Source organism: Pelophylax lessonae, assembly GCF_965119305.1.
Source record: "Pelophylax lessonae genome assembly, chromosome: 3".
Classification (NCBI taxonomy): domain Eukaryota; kingdom Metazoa; phylum Chordata; class Amphibia; order Anura; family Ranidae; genus Pelophylax; species Pelophylax lessonae.
In genome coordinates, this window is record NC_138770.1 from 41,163,039 (window position 1) to 41,179,389 (window position 16,351).

General features: G+C 42.8%; 1 protein-coding gene across 1 annotated transcript in view; it reads left to right on the top strand.

The window, feature by feature from the left end:
- LOC309550683 (uncharacterized protein) overlaps positions 1-16,351 on the top strand; it is a 3,164,715-nt gene that overhangs the window by 451,362 nt on the left and 2,697,002 nt on the right. The window contains exons 7-8 of the mRNA XM_082251018.1: positions 9,346-9,603; positions 9,729-9,864. Coding sequence (XP_082107144.1) covers positions 9,346-9,603; positions 9,729-9,864 — 394 coding nt within the window. The remainder of the gene's footprint in view (positions 1-9,345; positions 9,604-9,728; positions 9,865-16,351) is intronic.

Sequence of the window (16,351 nt, forward strand, 5' to 3'; positions counted from 1 at the left end):
AAATTGTTCCAATATGTAATATGTGAATGGCCACTAGATGGCGCTGGTACAACATGAACAGTAGGTTACACAGTAAATTACACATTGTGAAAAACTCTCATAAGAATAACATGACAATATAATGATGGAGACATGACACTCCCCGCTTGGTATCCCAAGGATACCACATTAACTATTCTCTGGAGAGAGTAACAAAATCAGTTCAGTAACAGGTCTCTGGAAGAGTTTAGGCTCATTTTGCCTGCAGACTTTCACTTCCACCTTCCTGACTCTTCCATCTTCACTTGGAAATACTTTGGTTATCAGTCCCAAAGGCCAGTCATTTCTTTTTGACTGAGAGTCTTTTACAAGAACAACATTACCAACCTTCATGTTGGGTTTACTGGTTTGCCATTTATTCCGGGACTGTAGAGTAGGGATGTATTGTTTTCTCCATTTATCCCAGAAGGCATCCGCTAGAGTTTGCACTCGTCTCCACTGACACTTGTACAAATCTTTAGTGCTAAACTCACCAGGGGGAGCTGTAACCGTACCAACCTTTTGGGTGAGGATAATAGAAGGAGTGAGTAAAAGAGGATCTTCTGGATCACTGGATATTGAAGTCAAAGGTCTGGCATTCATGATCGTCACTACTTCGGCCATAAAGGTTGTAAGAGACTCATGGGTAAGCTTCAAAGTCCCCAGCTGTAGAAAGATAGAATCAAGGATCCTGCGGGCTATACCAATCATACGCTCCCAAGAGCTTCCCATGTGAGAGGAGTGTGGGGAATTGAATGTCCATTTACAGTCTTGGTCAGCAAGATATCTCTCTACATGGTCACTGTCGATGTTTGAGGGGATCTGCAGTTCCTTACAGGCTCCCACAAAATTAGTGCCTCTGTCAGAGCGGATTTGTTTGACCGGGCCTCGAATAGAAATGAAACGTCTGAGAGCATTTATGAAGCTGGATGTGTCCAAAGACTCAATGACTTCTATATGCACAGCCCTAATACTCATGCAGGTGAATATGACTGCCCAGCGTTTGCTGTTTGCACGACCTCCTCTGGTGTGTCGTGTAGTGACAGACCAAGGGCCAAACACATCAAGACCAACATTTGTAAAGGGAGGGTCTGTACTGAGTCGGTCGGCAGGAAGATTAGCCATTTTCTGTGACTGAAATATACCACGTAGTCTTTTGCAAGTGATGCATTTGAAAATTAGACTACTCACAAGTCTTTTTGCTCCCACTATCCAGAATCCAGCTGTCCGTAAAGCTCCTTCAGTGAACAAACGTCCCTGGTGCTTGGTCTTTTCATGGTAGTGTTGCACAAGTAACGATGCAATATGACTGTTTGGAAGTATTATTGGGTTACATTCCTTACTCTCAAGTTTTGCCTTAGAAATCCGTCCCCCAACTCTCAACAGTCCATTATCATCTATAAATGGGTCAAGTCTCTTAAGGGAACTGTCTTTAGGAACGCATTTTTGCTTTTGGAAGTGTTCAAGATCTTGAGCATAAATTTCTTGTTGGATACACCGGATGATAGCGTCTCTAGACTGTGTGAGTTCATCCAATGTATAGGCTTTATGACAGTAATGCCAACCTTTACAATGTTCTGATCTTGTAGATGTGGCTCTAAAAGATCTGGCTATGTGGATCAAACCAGCTAATGCTCTGTTTAACGATTTCCATGTGGAAAACTTGTTGAATCGTTCAGATCCAAGATGTCTGTTAGAAACTGTTGTGGTGAGTACAGAAACGTGAGGACGAATCTCTGCACCAGAATTCGGCTCTGACAACTCAAATGTATCTTCCTCAAGAGTGTCCACTACTGGTCTGTAGAGGAATGTTGGCCCTGTGAGCCAGGTAGAGTCTTTGAGGTGGGCTGCAGGAACAGCTCTTGTGGCATGATCTGCCGGGTTTTGGTCAGTTGGTACATAGCGCCACTGGGTAGGCTGTGTTGACCTCCTAATTCTTTGCACTCTGTTGTGTACATAGACGTAGAATCTCCTAGTCTCATTGTAAATGTAGCCCAACACTACTTTGCTGTCTGTATGAAACACTGTATTGTCAAGTTGTATGTCTATTTCTGACACAATAAGCTCTGCTAGTTCTACTGCCAGAACAGCAGCACAAAGTTCCAACCTTGGTATGGTGAGCTCAGGACATGGTGCCAGCTTCGCCTTGCCCATTACAAAGCCAATTTGAACTTGACCTTTATTGACTATTGTTTTGAGGTAAGCGACAGCAGCAATTGCTTTTACTGAAGCATCACAAAAGATGAACAGTTGCCTAGACTGAACCTCTGCTGGAGAGAGGTGGGTATATGACCTAGGTATGTGTAGGTTAGATAATGACTTTAAAGAGTCTCTCCATGTTATCCATAGTGCCTCTTTCTCTGAGGAAAGTGGAGAATCCCAATCACATGTATCTGTGGTTAACTCTCTGAGCAGAGTCTTACCTTGGATGATCACAGGTGCTGCAAACCCAAGTGGGTCATATAGACTGTTGATTGTGGATAAGACACCACGTCGTGAGAAGGGCCTTTCCTCTTGGTTGACCTGAAAGGTAAAGGTGTCAGACTTGAGATCCCAGCTGAGTCCCAGGCTGCGCTGCATGGGTATTGTGTCTGTAGCCAAGTCTAGGTCTTTCAAGTCGCTGGCGTGATCTTGAGTAGGAAAAGCTTCCATAACAACTTTACTGTTTGAAGCTATCTTATGCAATCTGAGGTTTGAACATGAAAGCATAGTCTGAGTCCTCTTGAGTAGGCTGATTGCAGCTTCTGGTGAGGGAAGTGACTTTAGACCATCATCAACATAAAAGTCCCTTTCAACAAACTTCTTAACATCCTGTCCATAGTCTTTTTCACCTTCTCGGGCAGAGAGTCTGAGACCATATATTGCGACTGCAGGAGATGGGCTGTTCCCAAAAACGTGTACCTTCATACGGTACTCTATGATGTCCTTGGTGGGGTCATTGTCTCTGAACCAGAAGAATCTCAAGAAGTTTCTGTGCTCCTCTGTAACTTGGAAACAATAGAACATTTGTTGTATGTCAGCAACTATAGCGATGGATTCTTTACGGAATCTGATGAGGACACCTAGAAGAGAGTTATTGAGGTCTGGTCCTGTCAAAAGAACATTGTTGAGGGAGACTCCCTGATATTGTGAGCTGGAGTCAAACACCACTCGGATTTGACCTGGCTTCTTAGGGTGATAAACACCGAAGATTGGCAGATACCAGCATTCTTCTTTTTCTTTCAGAGGTGGAGCTACCTCTGCATGGTTGTTTTCAAATATCTTGCCCATAAATAAGAAGAAATGTTCCATCATCTCTGGTCTTTTCTGGAAATTGCGTCTAAGTGAACAGAAGCGTTTTAAGGCCTGATCCCTGTTGTTAGGGAGACAGCGTCTCCGAGTTTTGAATGGAAGTGGTGCAACCCAGGTGTTTGTTTCATCCTTGAAAATTCCTTGTTCCATTATTTTTAAAAAGGTCTCATCTTCAAAGGAGGGAGCTATCTTGTGATCTTCTTTTGTCCTCTGGAACACTGTGCATCCTAAGTGGTCTAGGTCTTCACCACAAGAAGGGTTCTGGATTTCAGTAAAGTCCGAATATAGCATACCTGCAGGCTTCTCTCTTACAAGGAATTTGTTAGGGCAAGGCTGAAAGAGGGATGGACGTCCATTTTCCAATGTATGCGTGTAAAAAGAATTTACAGTGGTTGGCTTGTGGACATTTCCTAAGCAGACATCACCTATAATGACCCACCCTAGGTCCAGCTTCTGAGCATATGGAGAATTGTGAGGACCGTTTATCTGTTCTCTCACCTTGTGGACTCTTATGATGTCTCTTCCCAGCAGGAGTATTATTTGAGCCTCTGGATCAAGTGCAGGAATGAGATGAGCTATGGGTTTCAGATGCCAATGATGCGATGCAGCCTCAGGTGTAGGAATCTCTTCTCTATTGTTTGGAATCTGGTTACATTCGATCAGGGTAGGCAGAGGCAAGGATGCTTCCCCATTTACGGATTCGATTTGGTAACCAGTAGCTCTTCTGCCTTTTTCTTCACTCACACCTGTGCAAGTTTTAAGTGAGTATGAAGAGTTATGTCCTTTAATACTGAAGATATCAAAGAAAGCTGAGCTAGCAAGAGATCTATTGCTTTGATCATCAAGGATGGCATACAACCTTATGGCTTTCTCTTTGTGACCAATGGGGTACACTGTAACCAGACAAATCTTAGAGCATGATTTGTTACTAAGACCTTCTCCACAGACTTGGGTGCACTGGGGTGTCACTTCAGGAGGTTTTGTATCTCTCTCCTCCTCGCCGTGCTCTGCAGCCTGGTCTGAAGGTGTGAGAGTCCATGGAGGTGGCCCAGGGTGTAAAGCTGTAATATGCTCTCCACTGTCACATTCTGAGCATTTAATGTTCTCTGTACAGTCTTTTGCGAGATGAGAGGTAGATGCGCAACACCTGTAGCAAATATGGTTTTCCTTGAGGAAGGTTTTGCGTTCCCTGAGAGGTTTTCCTCTAAATCCTCTGCATTTCAGCAATGAGTGTGGTTTCTTATGTAGAGGGCACTCTCTGTGCAGGTCTTTTGTTGGGACCTTCTCAGTCTCTGTAGTACTGTAAGTTTTGATTGAGGAGTCTTTAAGAGATACACTGGTTTTGTGTACTGCAACAGGTGTACCTTTCAGGTTGCGAGGTGAGACAGGTTTACCTAGTTTAGGGTATGCGGTGTCAAACATTGAGAAGTCAAAGCTAGGATCATTTCTGGTCTTTGCTTGTTGGTGCACAAAGTCCACAAAGAATGAAAATGGAGGAAATTGGACATTGTACTGCTGTTTGTACTTGGAGCCTTGAGCGATCCACTTCTCTTGTAGACTAATAGGTAGTTTTTGTACAATGGGGTTGACACCACGCGCCGTATCTAAGTATGCTAGACCTTGCAAGTCTCCTTCGTCCTTGGCAACTTGGAGTTCCATCAGCAGATCGTTTAGTTCTCTAAGCTTTTGATAACCTTTGTTATGAATTTTGGGAAAATCTTGAATTCTTTGGAATAGTGCGTTCTCTATTACTTCTGGTGAGCCATAACACTCTTCAAGTCTCTCCCATATGGCGTTCAGCCCTCTGACTGGATAGTTAATGTTAATGTCTCTAATCCGCTTTGCATGTTCCACTGACTCATTTCCTAGCCACTTGACTAGAAGATCAACTTCTTCACTTGCAGACAGATCTAGATCTCTGATCGTATTCTTGAATGATGATCGCCATGATCTATAGCCTTCAGGTCTGTCATTAAACTTGGAGAGCCCCTTGGTTATTAGCTCACGTCGGGCAAAGAATTTAAGGAAGTCTGACATACCTTCATCTCTGTTTGATGGACCTGGAGGTAAGCTGTGGTGTAAAGGTCCCGGCGGGCTGGTATAGCTTTTTGGTGTCAACTTGTTGCTGTAATAGTCACCATCTACTTCAGGTTGCACTGAGGGATGATGGTATGCAAAATTGCTCTCTTGCTTAACATGAGGAGAATGGTCAGCAGAAGTTGCTTGCCGTGTGTGAGAATTCTGCTGCTCTTTAGCAGGGGTTGACTCTGCTCCTGGTCCTAAATGCAGACTGTCACCTGACTTAGAGTGCTGCAGTATGTAGTCTGTAGTGCGTTTCATGTTATCAGGATGGCCAGGTTCAGGCCCAAGCATGTTGCTGAGTCTATCACTTGTGGAGTTTGCTGCTTCCTCTAAAGCTTCTGCTTCTGCGATAGCGGCTGCAGCTTCCTTCTCCACTTCTAGCTTTTCCAATGTTGCCTGTTGTTCAGCTAGGACTGCTTCCATGCGTGCTTTCTCTATTTTCAATTGTCTCTCTTGTTCAGCAAATGTTGCTCGCATTTTGGCGGCTTCAGCCTTTGCGCGTGCAATGGCAATAGTGGAGCTGCTCACTGACCTCTTTGAGCTTCTGGAACTGGCTGAGGTGTGGGACCTTGTCTCCAATGGATCAGACTTGCTTGTTGACATGGTAGCAGGTTTGCACACTTGCACTGTGTGGGGTTCAGTATCACGTGGTCCAACCTGTACTCGGTTGCTGTTTCACTGCAGCTTGTGAGAGGTCACAGCGTCTTGCATCAGCTTGTGCAGAATCTGCAGCTTCACTGTGTCTCTAGCTTGTTAGGAGGTCGCTGTTTTACTGTTCTGTCCTCCCTATGTGTGAGGGTACATAGATTGACAGGCAGTATAACCCTGATTTCCTTCAATGCATTGACAAAGGAGCAAGGTCCAACTTCAACTTTTATTGCAAGGAAATACGTGAAATTAGAGTGGTAAAACTGTGGAACAGAAAAGAGAATACACTTACTAATGTATACTGACATGTGGCAATGCATATAAGACATTACTGTACATAGCAATGCAAATACAAGAAATGTGCACAAGATGTAAGTTACACAAGACATAGATACAGGATGATAATGTTAAGCATCCATAAGAGTATACACACCAGCGATGCCGCCATAAACTAAGATGAGGGAGGATGCAACTAGCTGTGTTTCCTCTAGCTGAATTTCCTGTAGAAAACAAGATATGGAGGGAAGATGATGTCACCAAAGTTCATAGGTGAAAGCTATGGTAGCTGGGCTGGGACAAAAATTGTTCCAATATGTAATATGTGAATGGCCACTAGATGGCGCTGGTACAACATGAACAGTAGGTTACACAGTAAATTACACATTGTGAAAAACTCTCATAAGAATAACATGACAATATAATGATGGAGACATGACAGTAGGTGAGGTTGAATAAAGACAATAGTCCATCCAGTGCTACCTGTGCAGGCGTGTGTGGCTGTAATCATCTCTCATACCCCTGAATGTTCTGTTCTTTGAGATGTACGTCTAATAGTCTTTTAAAAGCCACCATACTACCCGCAGAAACCACTTCTTGTGGTAGAGAATTCCACAATCTTGTAGCCCTAACAGTAAAGAACCCCCCACGTTGCCTGAGGTTAAAACGCTTCTCCTCTAATCGCATTGTATGCCCCCGAGTCCTCATGCAATCCCTTCGACTGAACAGCTTTTTTTCTAAGCTGAGATCCCCATTGAGATATTTAAAAATTGCTATCATGTCCCCCCTCAGGCATCTCTTCTCCAGGGAGAATAAATCAAGCGATTGGAGATGCTCTTCATAATCAAGGTCCTCCAGTCCCCTAATTAGTTTAGTTGCCCTTCTCTGTACTCTCTCCAGCTCCAACACATCCCTTCTGAGGACTGGCGACCAGAACTGGACAGAATACTCCAGATGCGGTCGGACCAGAGTTTTATAAAGTGGAAGGATTATAGTCTTATCTCTGGAAAACATCCCTTTCTTTATGCATGCTAATATTCTGCTAGCCTTGGTAGCCGCCGCTTGACATTGCAAGCTGTTGCCTAGTCTATCATCAACCAAGACTCCCAGATCATTTTTGATTCCCCCAAGGGTTCCCCTCCTAACTTGTATTGTGCTTTAATGTTTCTAGTCCCCAAGTGCAAAACCTTACACTTCTCTACGTTAAACCTCATTTGCCAAGTCGTTGCCCACTCTGTTATTTTGTCCAGGTCATTCTGTAGGATATCTGCTTCATGCTGTGCTGTTATTGCCCTGCCTAATTTTGTGTCATCAGCAAAAACTGATATCGAACTACTGATCCCATCCTCAATGCTATTTATGAATAAATTGAACAAGGTTGGTCCTAGGACTGAGCCTTGGGGGACCCCTCTTACTACCTCAGACCAGTCTGAGTATGCGCTGTTTATTACCACCCTTTGGATACGCCCTTTTAGCCAGTTCCGTATCCAAGAGCAAACCCTGCTGTCGATACCTGCAGACCTTATTTTATAAATTAAGCGCTTGTGGGGAACTGTATCAAACGCCTTAGCGAAATCTAGGTACACCACATCCACTGGTCTGCCCCTATCTAGCTCACAGCTCACCTCCGCGTAGAATGTTAAGAGATTGGTTTGACAAGAACGCCCATTTGTAAACCCGTGCTGGTTACTACTGATGATGCTGTTGTCTTTAGCATATTCTACGATATAGTCCCTTATCATCCCCTCCAGAAGTTTACATACTACTGATGTCAGACTGACTGTCCGCAAAGATCAGGAACAGTGGTCTGGATATAACCTTACTGAGTTCCTTGAGTACTCTCGGATGTACGCCATCCGGGCCTGGTGATTTGTTTGTGTTAAGTTTGTCCAGCCTTTCCCTGATTTCACCCTCTGTTAGCCATAGTGGCAAGTCCTGTGTATTACTACTAACCATACCGTCATGGTCAGTGTACCCCTCTGTTTCCTGTGTAAATACTGACAAGAAAAAAGCATTCAGCACGGTTGCTTTTTCAGTGTCCTCTGTAACCATCCTCCCATTATCGTTAATTATGTGTGCAATATGCTCTGCCCCAGTTTTTTTGCTGTTGATATACTTAAAGAATTTCTTTGGGTTTTTTTACTATCCTCCGCTATTTGTCTCTCAAAGTCTATTTTAGCCATCTTGATTTCGTGTTTACACTTCTTATTTGCCTCCTTGTATTGGTCGAAAGACATCACTCTTATCTCTATTAATAAAGCACAGACCTGACCAGAGAGATGAGGAGGATTCTATGAGGTCACATGACATTACTCTTATCTCTATTAATAAAACACAGACCTGATCGGGGAGGTGAGGAGGATTCTGGGAATGTGACACAATATTACTGTTTTTTTTTCTTTTTTTTTTTTTAAGACTATTACAGTGTCCCCACCTCACTCCCTAACACCTGAGTTAAATGGCAATAAGAGGATTCTAGAAGTCACCAAGAAGATGATGGAGCTGCTGACAGGAGAGGTGAGCGGTGCTGGGAATTCTGGGACATTATCCAGTAACAGACAAGGGATGTGTCTGGATGGTGACTGTATCATTGTGTGTGTCAGGTTCCTATAAGGTGTCAGGATGTCACTGTCTATTTCTCCATGGAGGAGTGGGAGTATTTAGAAGGACACAAGGTTCTCTACAAGGACGTCATGATGGACAATCAGCTGCCCCTCACATCACCGGGTAAGAGGAGACTTTATTGTAAAGGAGAGAGCAGTACGGAGGGTCCACCTAGATCCTCCATCATCTGATAAACACATAGAAACAATGTATTCAGTCAGTGTGTGTGTTTCCTACAGATGGATCCAGTAATGGGAACCCACCAGAGAGATGTCCCCATCCTCTGTATTCCCGGGATTCCACACAGGAAGGTCACACCATCCCTCACCATCATCAGGTAGATGAGGAACAATCACTGATAGTATCATTAGGATCTCTACATTATCTGCATTGTTACAATTGATGTCATTTTTATTATATATTCAGAGTGGAGACCTGAGAGATTCTAAAGTTGATATTAAAGAAGAGATAAAAGAGGAGGATGATGAGAATGGGGTGATGGAGGAGTCAGAGTTTCTAAAAGGACACAAAGATCTGTACCAGGACACTATGGTGGAGTCATCAAGAGACAGAAACCCAGCAGAGAAATGTCCCCGTCCTCTGTATTCCTGGGATTCCACACAGGAAGGTCACACCATCCCTCACCATCATCAGGTTGGTGGAGTTGAGGGTCTGGAACATAAAGTGATTGAACACTCTGACATGTGGAGACGATGAGTGGACTCTACAAGATGATATTTTCTATGTGATCTCACATCATAAATACTTCTATTTTACAGATGTTATTTTCTGCCATTCTGTTGGTTTAGGGTGAAGATCTGATGAACATGAAAGTTGAGGGTGAAGTAGAAGAGACGTATGTGAGGGATGATCAGCAATATATGGAGGAGGCTGGAATGACGAGGACATTCAAAGAGGAGGACACTCCTACAGAGATCAGTACAGGTGAGCCATAATATATTCTTCTGTTATCTCTGCTCTGTTACTGCACACTGATTGGTCTAAGACTGAGTGATATCAGCCAATAACCAGCTGACAATAGTCAATGATGCTCATTCTGATGTTTTTCCAGTGTTTTGAAATATTAACCGACGTTGACTTAGCCCCAAGCTCTAAGCCCTGTCTGTGTGAAGTACTAACACTTACTGAGGGAACCTATAATAAATGGCAAGAGTCTAGCTAGGACTGAACTAATAAGCACTAAACAAGAGGTGAGGATAGAGAGAGAAACCAAAATTATACTGTATAGTATGCAAGTTATAATGGCACAAAACTGCCACCAGAAGTCAGCATACTACAAAACAATAATAACCTCATGCAGTTCAATAGAAGTCAGAACATTACATAATAGTGAACTGTTCTTATCACCAGAAGTCTAGGCCTTCACTTGTTCTAGAAGGCTAAACTTTGAATTGCTTGTTTATCACAGATCCCTTGACCCGGTATCTAGGCTTGTGGTTGTGTAAAGAGCATGCACCTCCCAGTCCCCATTGGTTCCTTTTCTTCTGGCTGTGTAATCATAGAAGTGATCTGGGAGGAGGACCAAAGGTCCTTTGACTAAGGAGGGGAAATCACAGCTGGCTGGGACATCCACAGAGAACATCTACTCATTTAAATCAACCTGATCCAGATAGATTCTTAAATTTAAATGAACTAACCCTTTTGTATGTATTGATCATGTTTTTATATTTTTCCAGGACACACCATCGAGGAACCCTCAAAGGATCGTCTCACTTTATCTGCAGGTTGTAAAATGGAAGATGAGAACATCACAAGAGATTTTGGAGAAGGAGTACTTCATAGTGTGAATACACCATCAAATCCCTCTGACTTTGAGCAACCTCGTACTGTGAGGGATGGTGCTGGAATTCAGGGGGAGGAGAATTTTTCCTTTCTTGAATGTGGGGAAAGTTTTAGCTCTGAATTAAGTCTTAATGTACATCAGATATCTCACACAGGTGAGACACTTCATTGCTGTTCTGAGTGCGGGAAAAGTTTCTTTCAAAAATCAGAACTTGTCATACATTGCAGATCTCACATGGGCAAGAAACAAAACTCCTGCTCTGAATGTGGAAAATGTTTTACACGGAAATCACATCTTGTTAGACATCAGAGATCTCACACAGGGGAGAGGCCCTATCCCTGCCCTGAATGTGGGAAATGTTTTTTACAAAAATCTGTCCTTGTTAGCCATCAGAGGATTCACACAGGGGAGAAGCCGTATTCCTGCCTTGAGTGTGGGAAATGTTTTGCACAGAAATCAGACCTTGTTAGTCATCAGAGATCTCACACAGGTGTGAAGCCGTATTCCTGCCCTGAATGTGGGAAATGTTTTACATGGAAAAAACATCTGGTTAGACATCAGAGATCTCACACAGGGGAGAAGCCGTATTCCTGCCTTGAGTGCGGGAAATGTTTCCTTCGTAAATCAGAACTTGTCATACATTGCAGATCTCACAAGGTCAGGAAACAAAACTCCTGCTCTGAATGTGGGAAATGTTTTACACGGAAATCACATCTTGTTAGACATCAGAAATCTCACACAGGGGAAAGGCCTTATCCCTGCCCTGAATGTGGGAAATGTTTTTTACATAAATCAGTCCTTGTTACTCATCAGAGGATTCACACAGGGGAAAAGCCATATTCCTGCCTTGAGTGTGGGAAATGTTTTGCACAGAAGTCAGGCCATGTTAATCATTGGAAATTTCACACAGGAGAGAAGCCGTATTCCTGCGCTGAATGTGGGAAATGTTTTAAACGGAAATCACATCTTGTTAGACATCAGAAATCTCACACAGGGGAAAGGCCTTATCCCTGCCCTGAATGTGGGAAATGTTTTTTACATAAATCAGTTCTTATTACTCATCAGAGGATTCACACAGGGGAAAAGCCATATTCCTGCCTTGAGTGTGGGAAATGTTTTGCACAGAAGTCAGACCTTGTTACTCATCAGAGATCTCATACAGGAGAGAAGCCCTATTCCTGTGCTGAATGTGGGAAATGTTTTACATTGAAAAAACATCTAGTGTACCATCAGACATCTCATACCGGTGAGAAGCCCTATTCCTGCCCTGAGTGCGGGAAATGTTTTTCACTGAAATCAAATCTTGTTAAACATCAGAGATCACACACAGGTGAGAAGCCGTATTCCTGCCCGGAGTGCAGGAAATGTTTTTCAGTGAAGTCAGTTCTTGTTAGACATCAGAGATTGCACACAGGAGAGAAGCCGTATTTTTGCCCTGAGTGCAGTAAATGTTTTCTAGAAAAAACAGACCTTGATAAACATCAGAGATGTCACACAGAGGAGAAACCATTTTCCTGTTGTGAGTGTGGGAAATGTTTTTCACGAAAAGCAAAACTTGTTTTACATCAGAGATCTCACACTGGGGAGAAGCCATATTCCTGCTCCAAGTGCGGAAAATGTTATAAACAGAAATCAGACCTTGGTAAACATCAGAGATCTCACAGAGATCAAACATTCCTGGGACCAGTTCCTTTAAGTTTTGAATGCTAATCTGAACTCCTATCTGAAGACAATGGGAAAAGGATCTTTCAATCAATTCAGTCCATTTTTAAGACTAAAAGGCAAGACATTGTGAAAGGACATGGGGAGTTTGGCATTGCCATGGGGGATATGGAGATGCATGCCAGGAAACTACAGACCAGTCAGTCTAACACTAATAGTATGTAAGGTATTTAAGAGAATACGAAGAGACTCCATACAGAAATTTGTTTATGGCAAAAGTATAAGTGACTTGCAACATAGGATTATAAAACATCTAGTACAATCTCAGTATTTGTGGATGATACTAAATTAAGCATGCCAATATCTTCTATTCTGGATGTGGAAACCTTACAAGCGGACCTGAACAAAGTAATGGGGTGGGCAACTACATGGCAGATGAGGTTTAATGTTGAAAAATGTAAAGTAATGCACTTGGGCGTCAGAAACACGAAAGCAAGCTACTCACTGGGGGGGAAACCTCCGGGTGAGTCTAGGATGGAAAAGGACCTGCCATGCAATGCCAAGCCGCTGCAAGCAAAGTCAACAGAATACTGGCATGTAAAAAGAAGGGGATTCACTCCAGAAATAAAGAGATTATTCTCCCACTCTACAAGACTCTTGTCCGGCCACATCTGGAGTATGCTGTCCAGTTCTGGGCACCGGTCCTCAGGAAGAATGTGCTGAAACTGGAGAGAGTCCAGAGAAGGGCAACAAAAATAATTAGGGGAATGGAGGGCATCAGCTATGAGGAAAGACTACAAGCACTGAAATTATTCTCTCTGGAGAAGAGACGATTGAGGGGGAAATTATATCAATGTGCAAATACTGTACTGGCGACCCTAGCATAAGGAACAAACTTTTTAGAGAAAGGGAATACAACAAGACATGTAGCCACTCACTAAAACTAGAGGAAAAACGGTTTAACCTTAAAATACGTAAGGGGTTCTTCACTGTCAGAGCAGTAAGGATGTGGAATTCTCTTCTACAAGCAGTCGTATCAGCAGGGAGCATCGATAGTTTAAAAAAACTATTAGATGGGCACCTTAAAGACCACAACATACAGGAGTATTCAATGTACGGTTAACAGCAAAAACACACACACATCATTGGTTGAACTGGATGGACTGATGTATTTTTTCAACCTCACAAACTATGTAACTATGTTCTTCTTAGACCAACCTGTTATCATTCTGTGAGAAAAGAAGTAAGAAATTGGATGGTGGAAGTCCAGTGGGTGGTGTTTATCTAGATTTTGTATCTCATAAACATTTCTTCTATAGAATAAAGTATGTTGGAGTTGATTTAATTGTAAATAAATTGTAGGTTTATGGATATGAAACTGGTTACATACACAGGTCCAGAGAATAGCGATAAATAACTCATTCTCTGAATGGTGGGCCCCAGGGTTCTGTTTTGGGTCCAATGCCATTTAATTTGTTTTTTTAACATATAGATGTTAGCTTTAAGAACCTAATTCAGGTGATTGCTGATGATACCTGGAGGTCCTCAGCTATGAGGACTGATGACACAGATTACAGTTATTCAATCTGGAGGAGAGACTCTTAATAGGAAATATGTTTGTATTGTACAAACACATCAAAGGAGGACATGCGGCCATGATTTGAGGTTAGAAGAAAGGAGGTTTACCCTTATATTGAGGAATGGGTTCCTTACTGTAAGAGCAGTATAACATGGAACTTCCTTCCCAAGGAAGTGGTACTAGCTGAAAGTGTTGACAACTTCAAAAAACTTTAGATGTCTTCCTCAGGAAGCAGAATATACAGAGCTATGAGAATTTTTAGAGAATACAAATTGCACACACATAGGTAGAACTGGATGGACCCGTGTCTTTTTTTCTACCTTCTAAACTATGTAACTATATGTACCAATTCAAAAATTCTATCCAGTCGGAAGCAGCTGGTTAAGTAATGCTTGACGTGAAATAGTAAAAATGCATAATTCCTAATAAAAAGGAAAATGGGGGGGGCGCGCCAGCTGAGTGCAGCATCAATGGGTTTATTACGATTAAAAAGCCAAATGAAAACTTACAGATATATAAAATCAAAGAGCTTATTTGCAGCTATGCAACATTGGATGGAGGCTGTCCACTGGAAGAGCCGCTTGTGACAGCAAAAACAGTTGTCAGTGAGGAGACCAAGTCCAATTGTTTCAGGAAGTGAGGAGAGCCACAGTGGAACCCAGGGCAGAATGTGATGTCACACCTAAGGCAGGCTGGTTGCCATGCTAGCATGTTTCGAAGGGACGGTCGCAAGCCGAGGCGGCTCCCTATTCGAAAGGCATCCGGGAACGGTTAAAGCGATTCATACGTGCATACATGCACCTGGAAATGTGAGTGTACAACTTTTCACTTGGCATTTAATAAAAAGTATAAAACGATATAAGCACTATCTGGAGCTATCTCTTTCACATGGTATCGTCCCCTATGGAGTGTTGGAGTTACATGTAGGAGGATACTGCCAGCGATCTTTCGGTATCTCAGTGGAAGGGAGGAGAAGTGCCCCAGAGGAGTTAATATTGTATACGATTAGAGGCATATCTATATCGGTCTTAAGGTGAGCGCCCAATCACGAGGGGGTGCATGGAGTTTGGTGATACATCGGTCAAGCATACCGGTTGGGAACACACCCACATGTCCACAGACTTGGTGGATTGAGCACCTGCAGCTGATTATTCCACAAGCACCTGGCACTTTTTCTTTATATTAAGGACTCACAGATTATAACACCTATAAGCACTTTATGGACTATTCATATATATTAGAATCTTTTATATATATTGGTTTCTGTTTGCATGAGAGAACATAGCAAATATTGATTGCAAGGATTTTTTAAACACAACGGTATCAGCACACAGCACTTTATATCTGGTAACACTGTATGATTATTGAAGCGGGTTACACATTTATTTATATACTCAGCATTGGAATCACATCAAAACATTGACTTTTTACGAAACAATTTATATCACACAGGTTTAGTTTATTTTACATTTTTGGATAGCACACCATACACAGTACAATCTGGATTGGTCACCAATATCGTTGAAATAGCAACTAGGCAGATTTTTACTCTTGTGCAACACTATTTATTGTATTTATGTTTCGAAGCACCTATTGGCTCCTTTCTCAAACCAAATGGTTTTAGAAAGGATTACGTTTGGTTGCCAGAGGTTGCAGCACACATTACAACTCATTAATTATTTGATAGTGGTTACAGGACATCAATTCTGCTTGCTGATTGGTTGGTAGAGGTTACTGAACATCATTATCGCTCACTGATTGGTTGCTAGAGGTTACTGCACATTATTACTGCTCTCTGCAAATGTGCAGCCCCCTCAAAAAATACCAGGCCACATTCTCTCAAAATGGGAAGGGTGCCTTGCCCAGGGGCTCCCTTAGCAAAGCACCGTGTCCCCATGTAGATGAGGCCAAGGTTCTCCTACCAACATCCCAGGCTGGTGGATGTGGGAATCTGCAGGTGGGGGGGCTTATCAAAATCTGATAGCCCCCCTTTAGAACAATGTAAATCCATTGTCAACCAGTAAGGCAGATCCTCATCAGTCATAATGCATGATGATCTGTCAAAAGAAAAAATTGCAACCTCGTATGACTGGCCAATTATGATGGATTCCACCTCACAAATGAGCCATCACAAACAGTTGCATCCTTCCCCCCCACACAGGCTTAGCACAGACAGGGAATTAAGACAGACGAGGAGGTAGTAAACAGAACTACACTCCATAGAGGGGTTCTTATCTCTTCCAGCCCCCACTCTCTCTGCCCTTCTTCTGATCCACCATCAATGTTGCAGCCTCTCGGGAAAGGTCCAGGGTGGAGCCCAAGCCAGGCCATGCTGAGACCGCTCTCTTCACTCAAGCGAAAGAACAGTCTAGAGGCAGACACATATA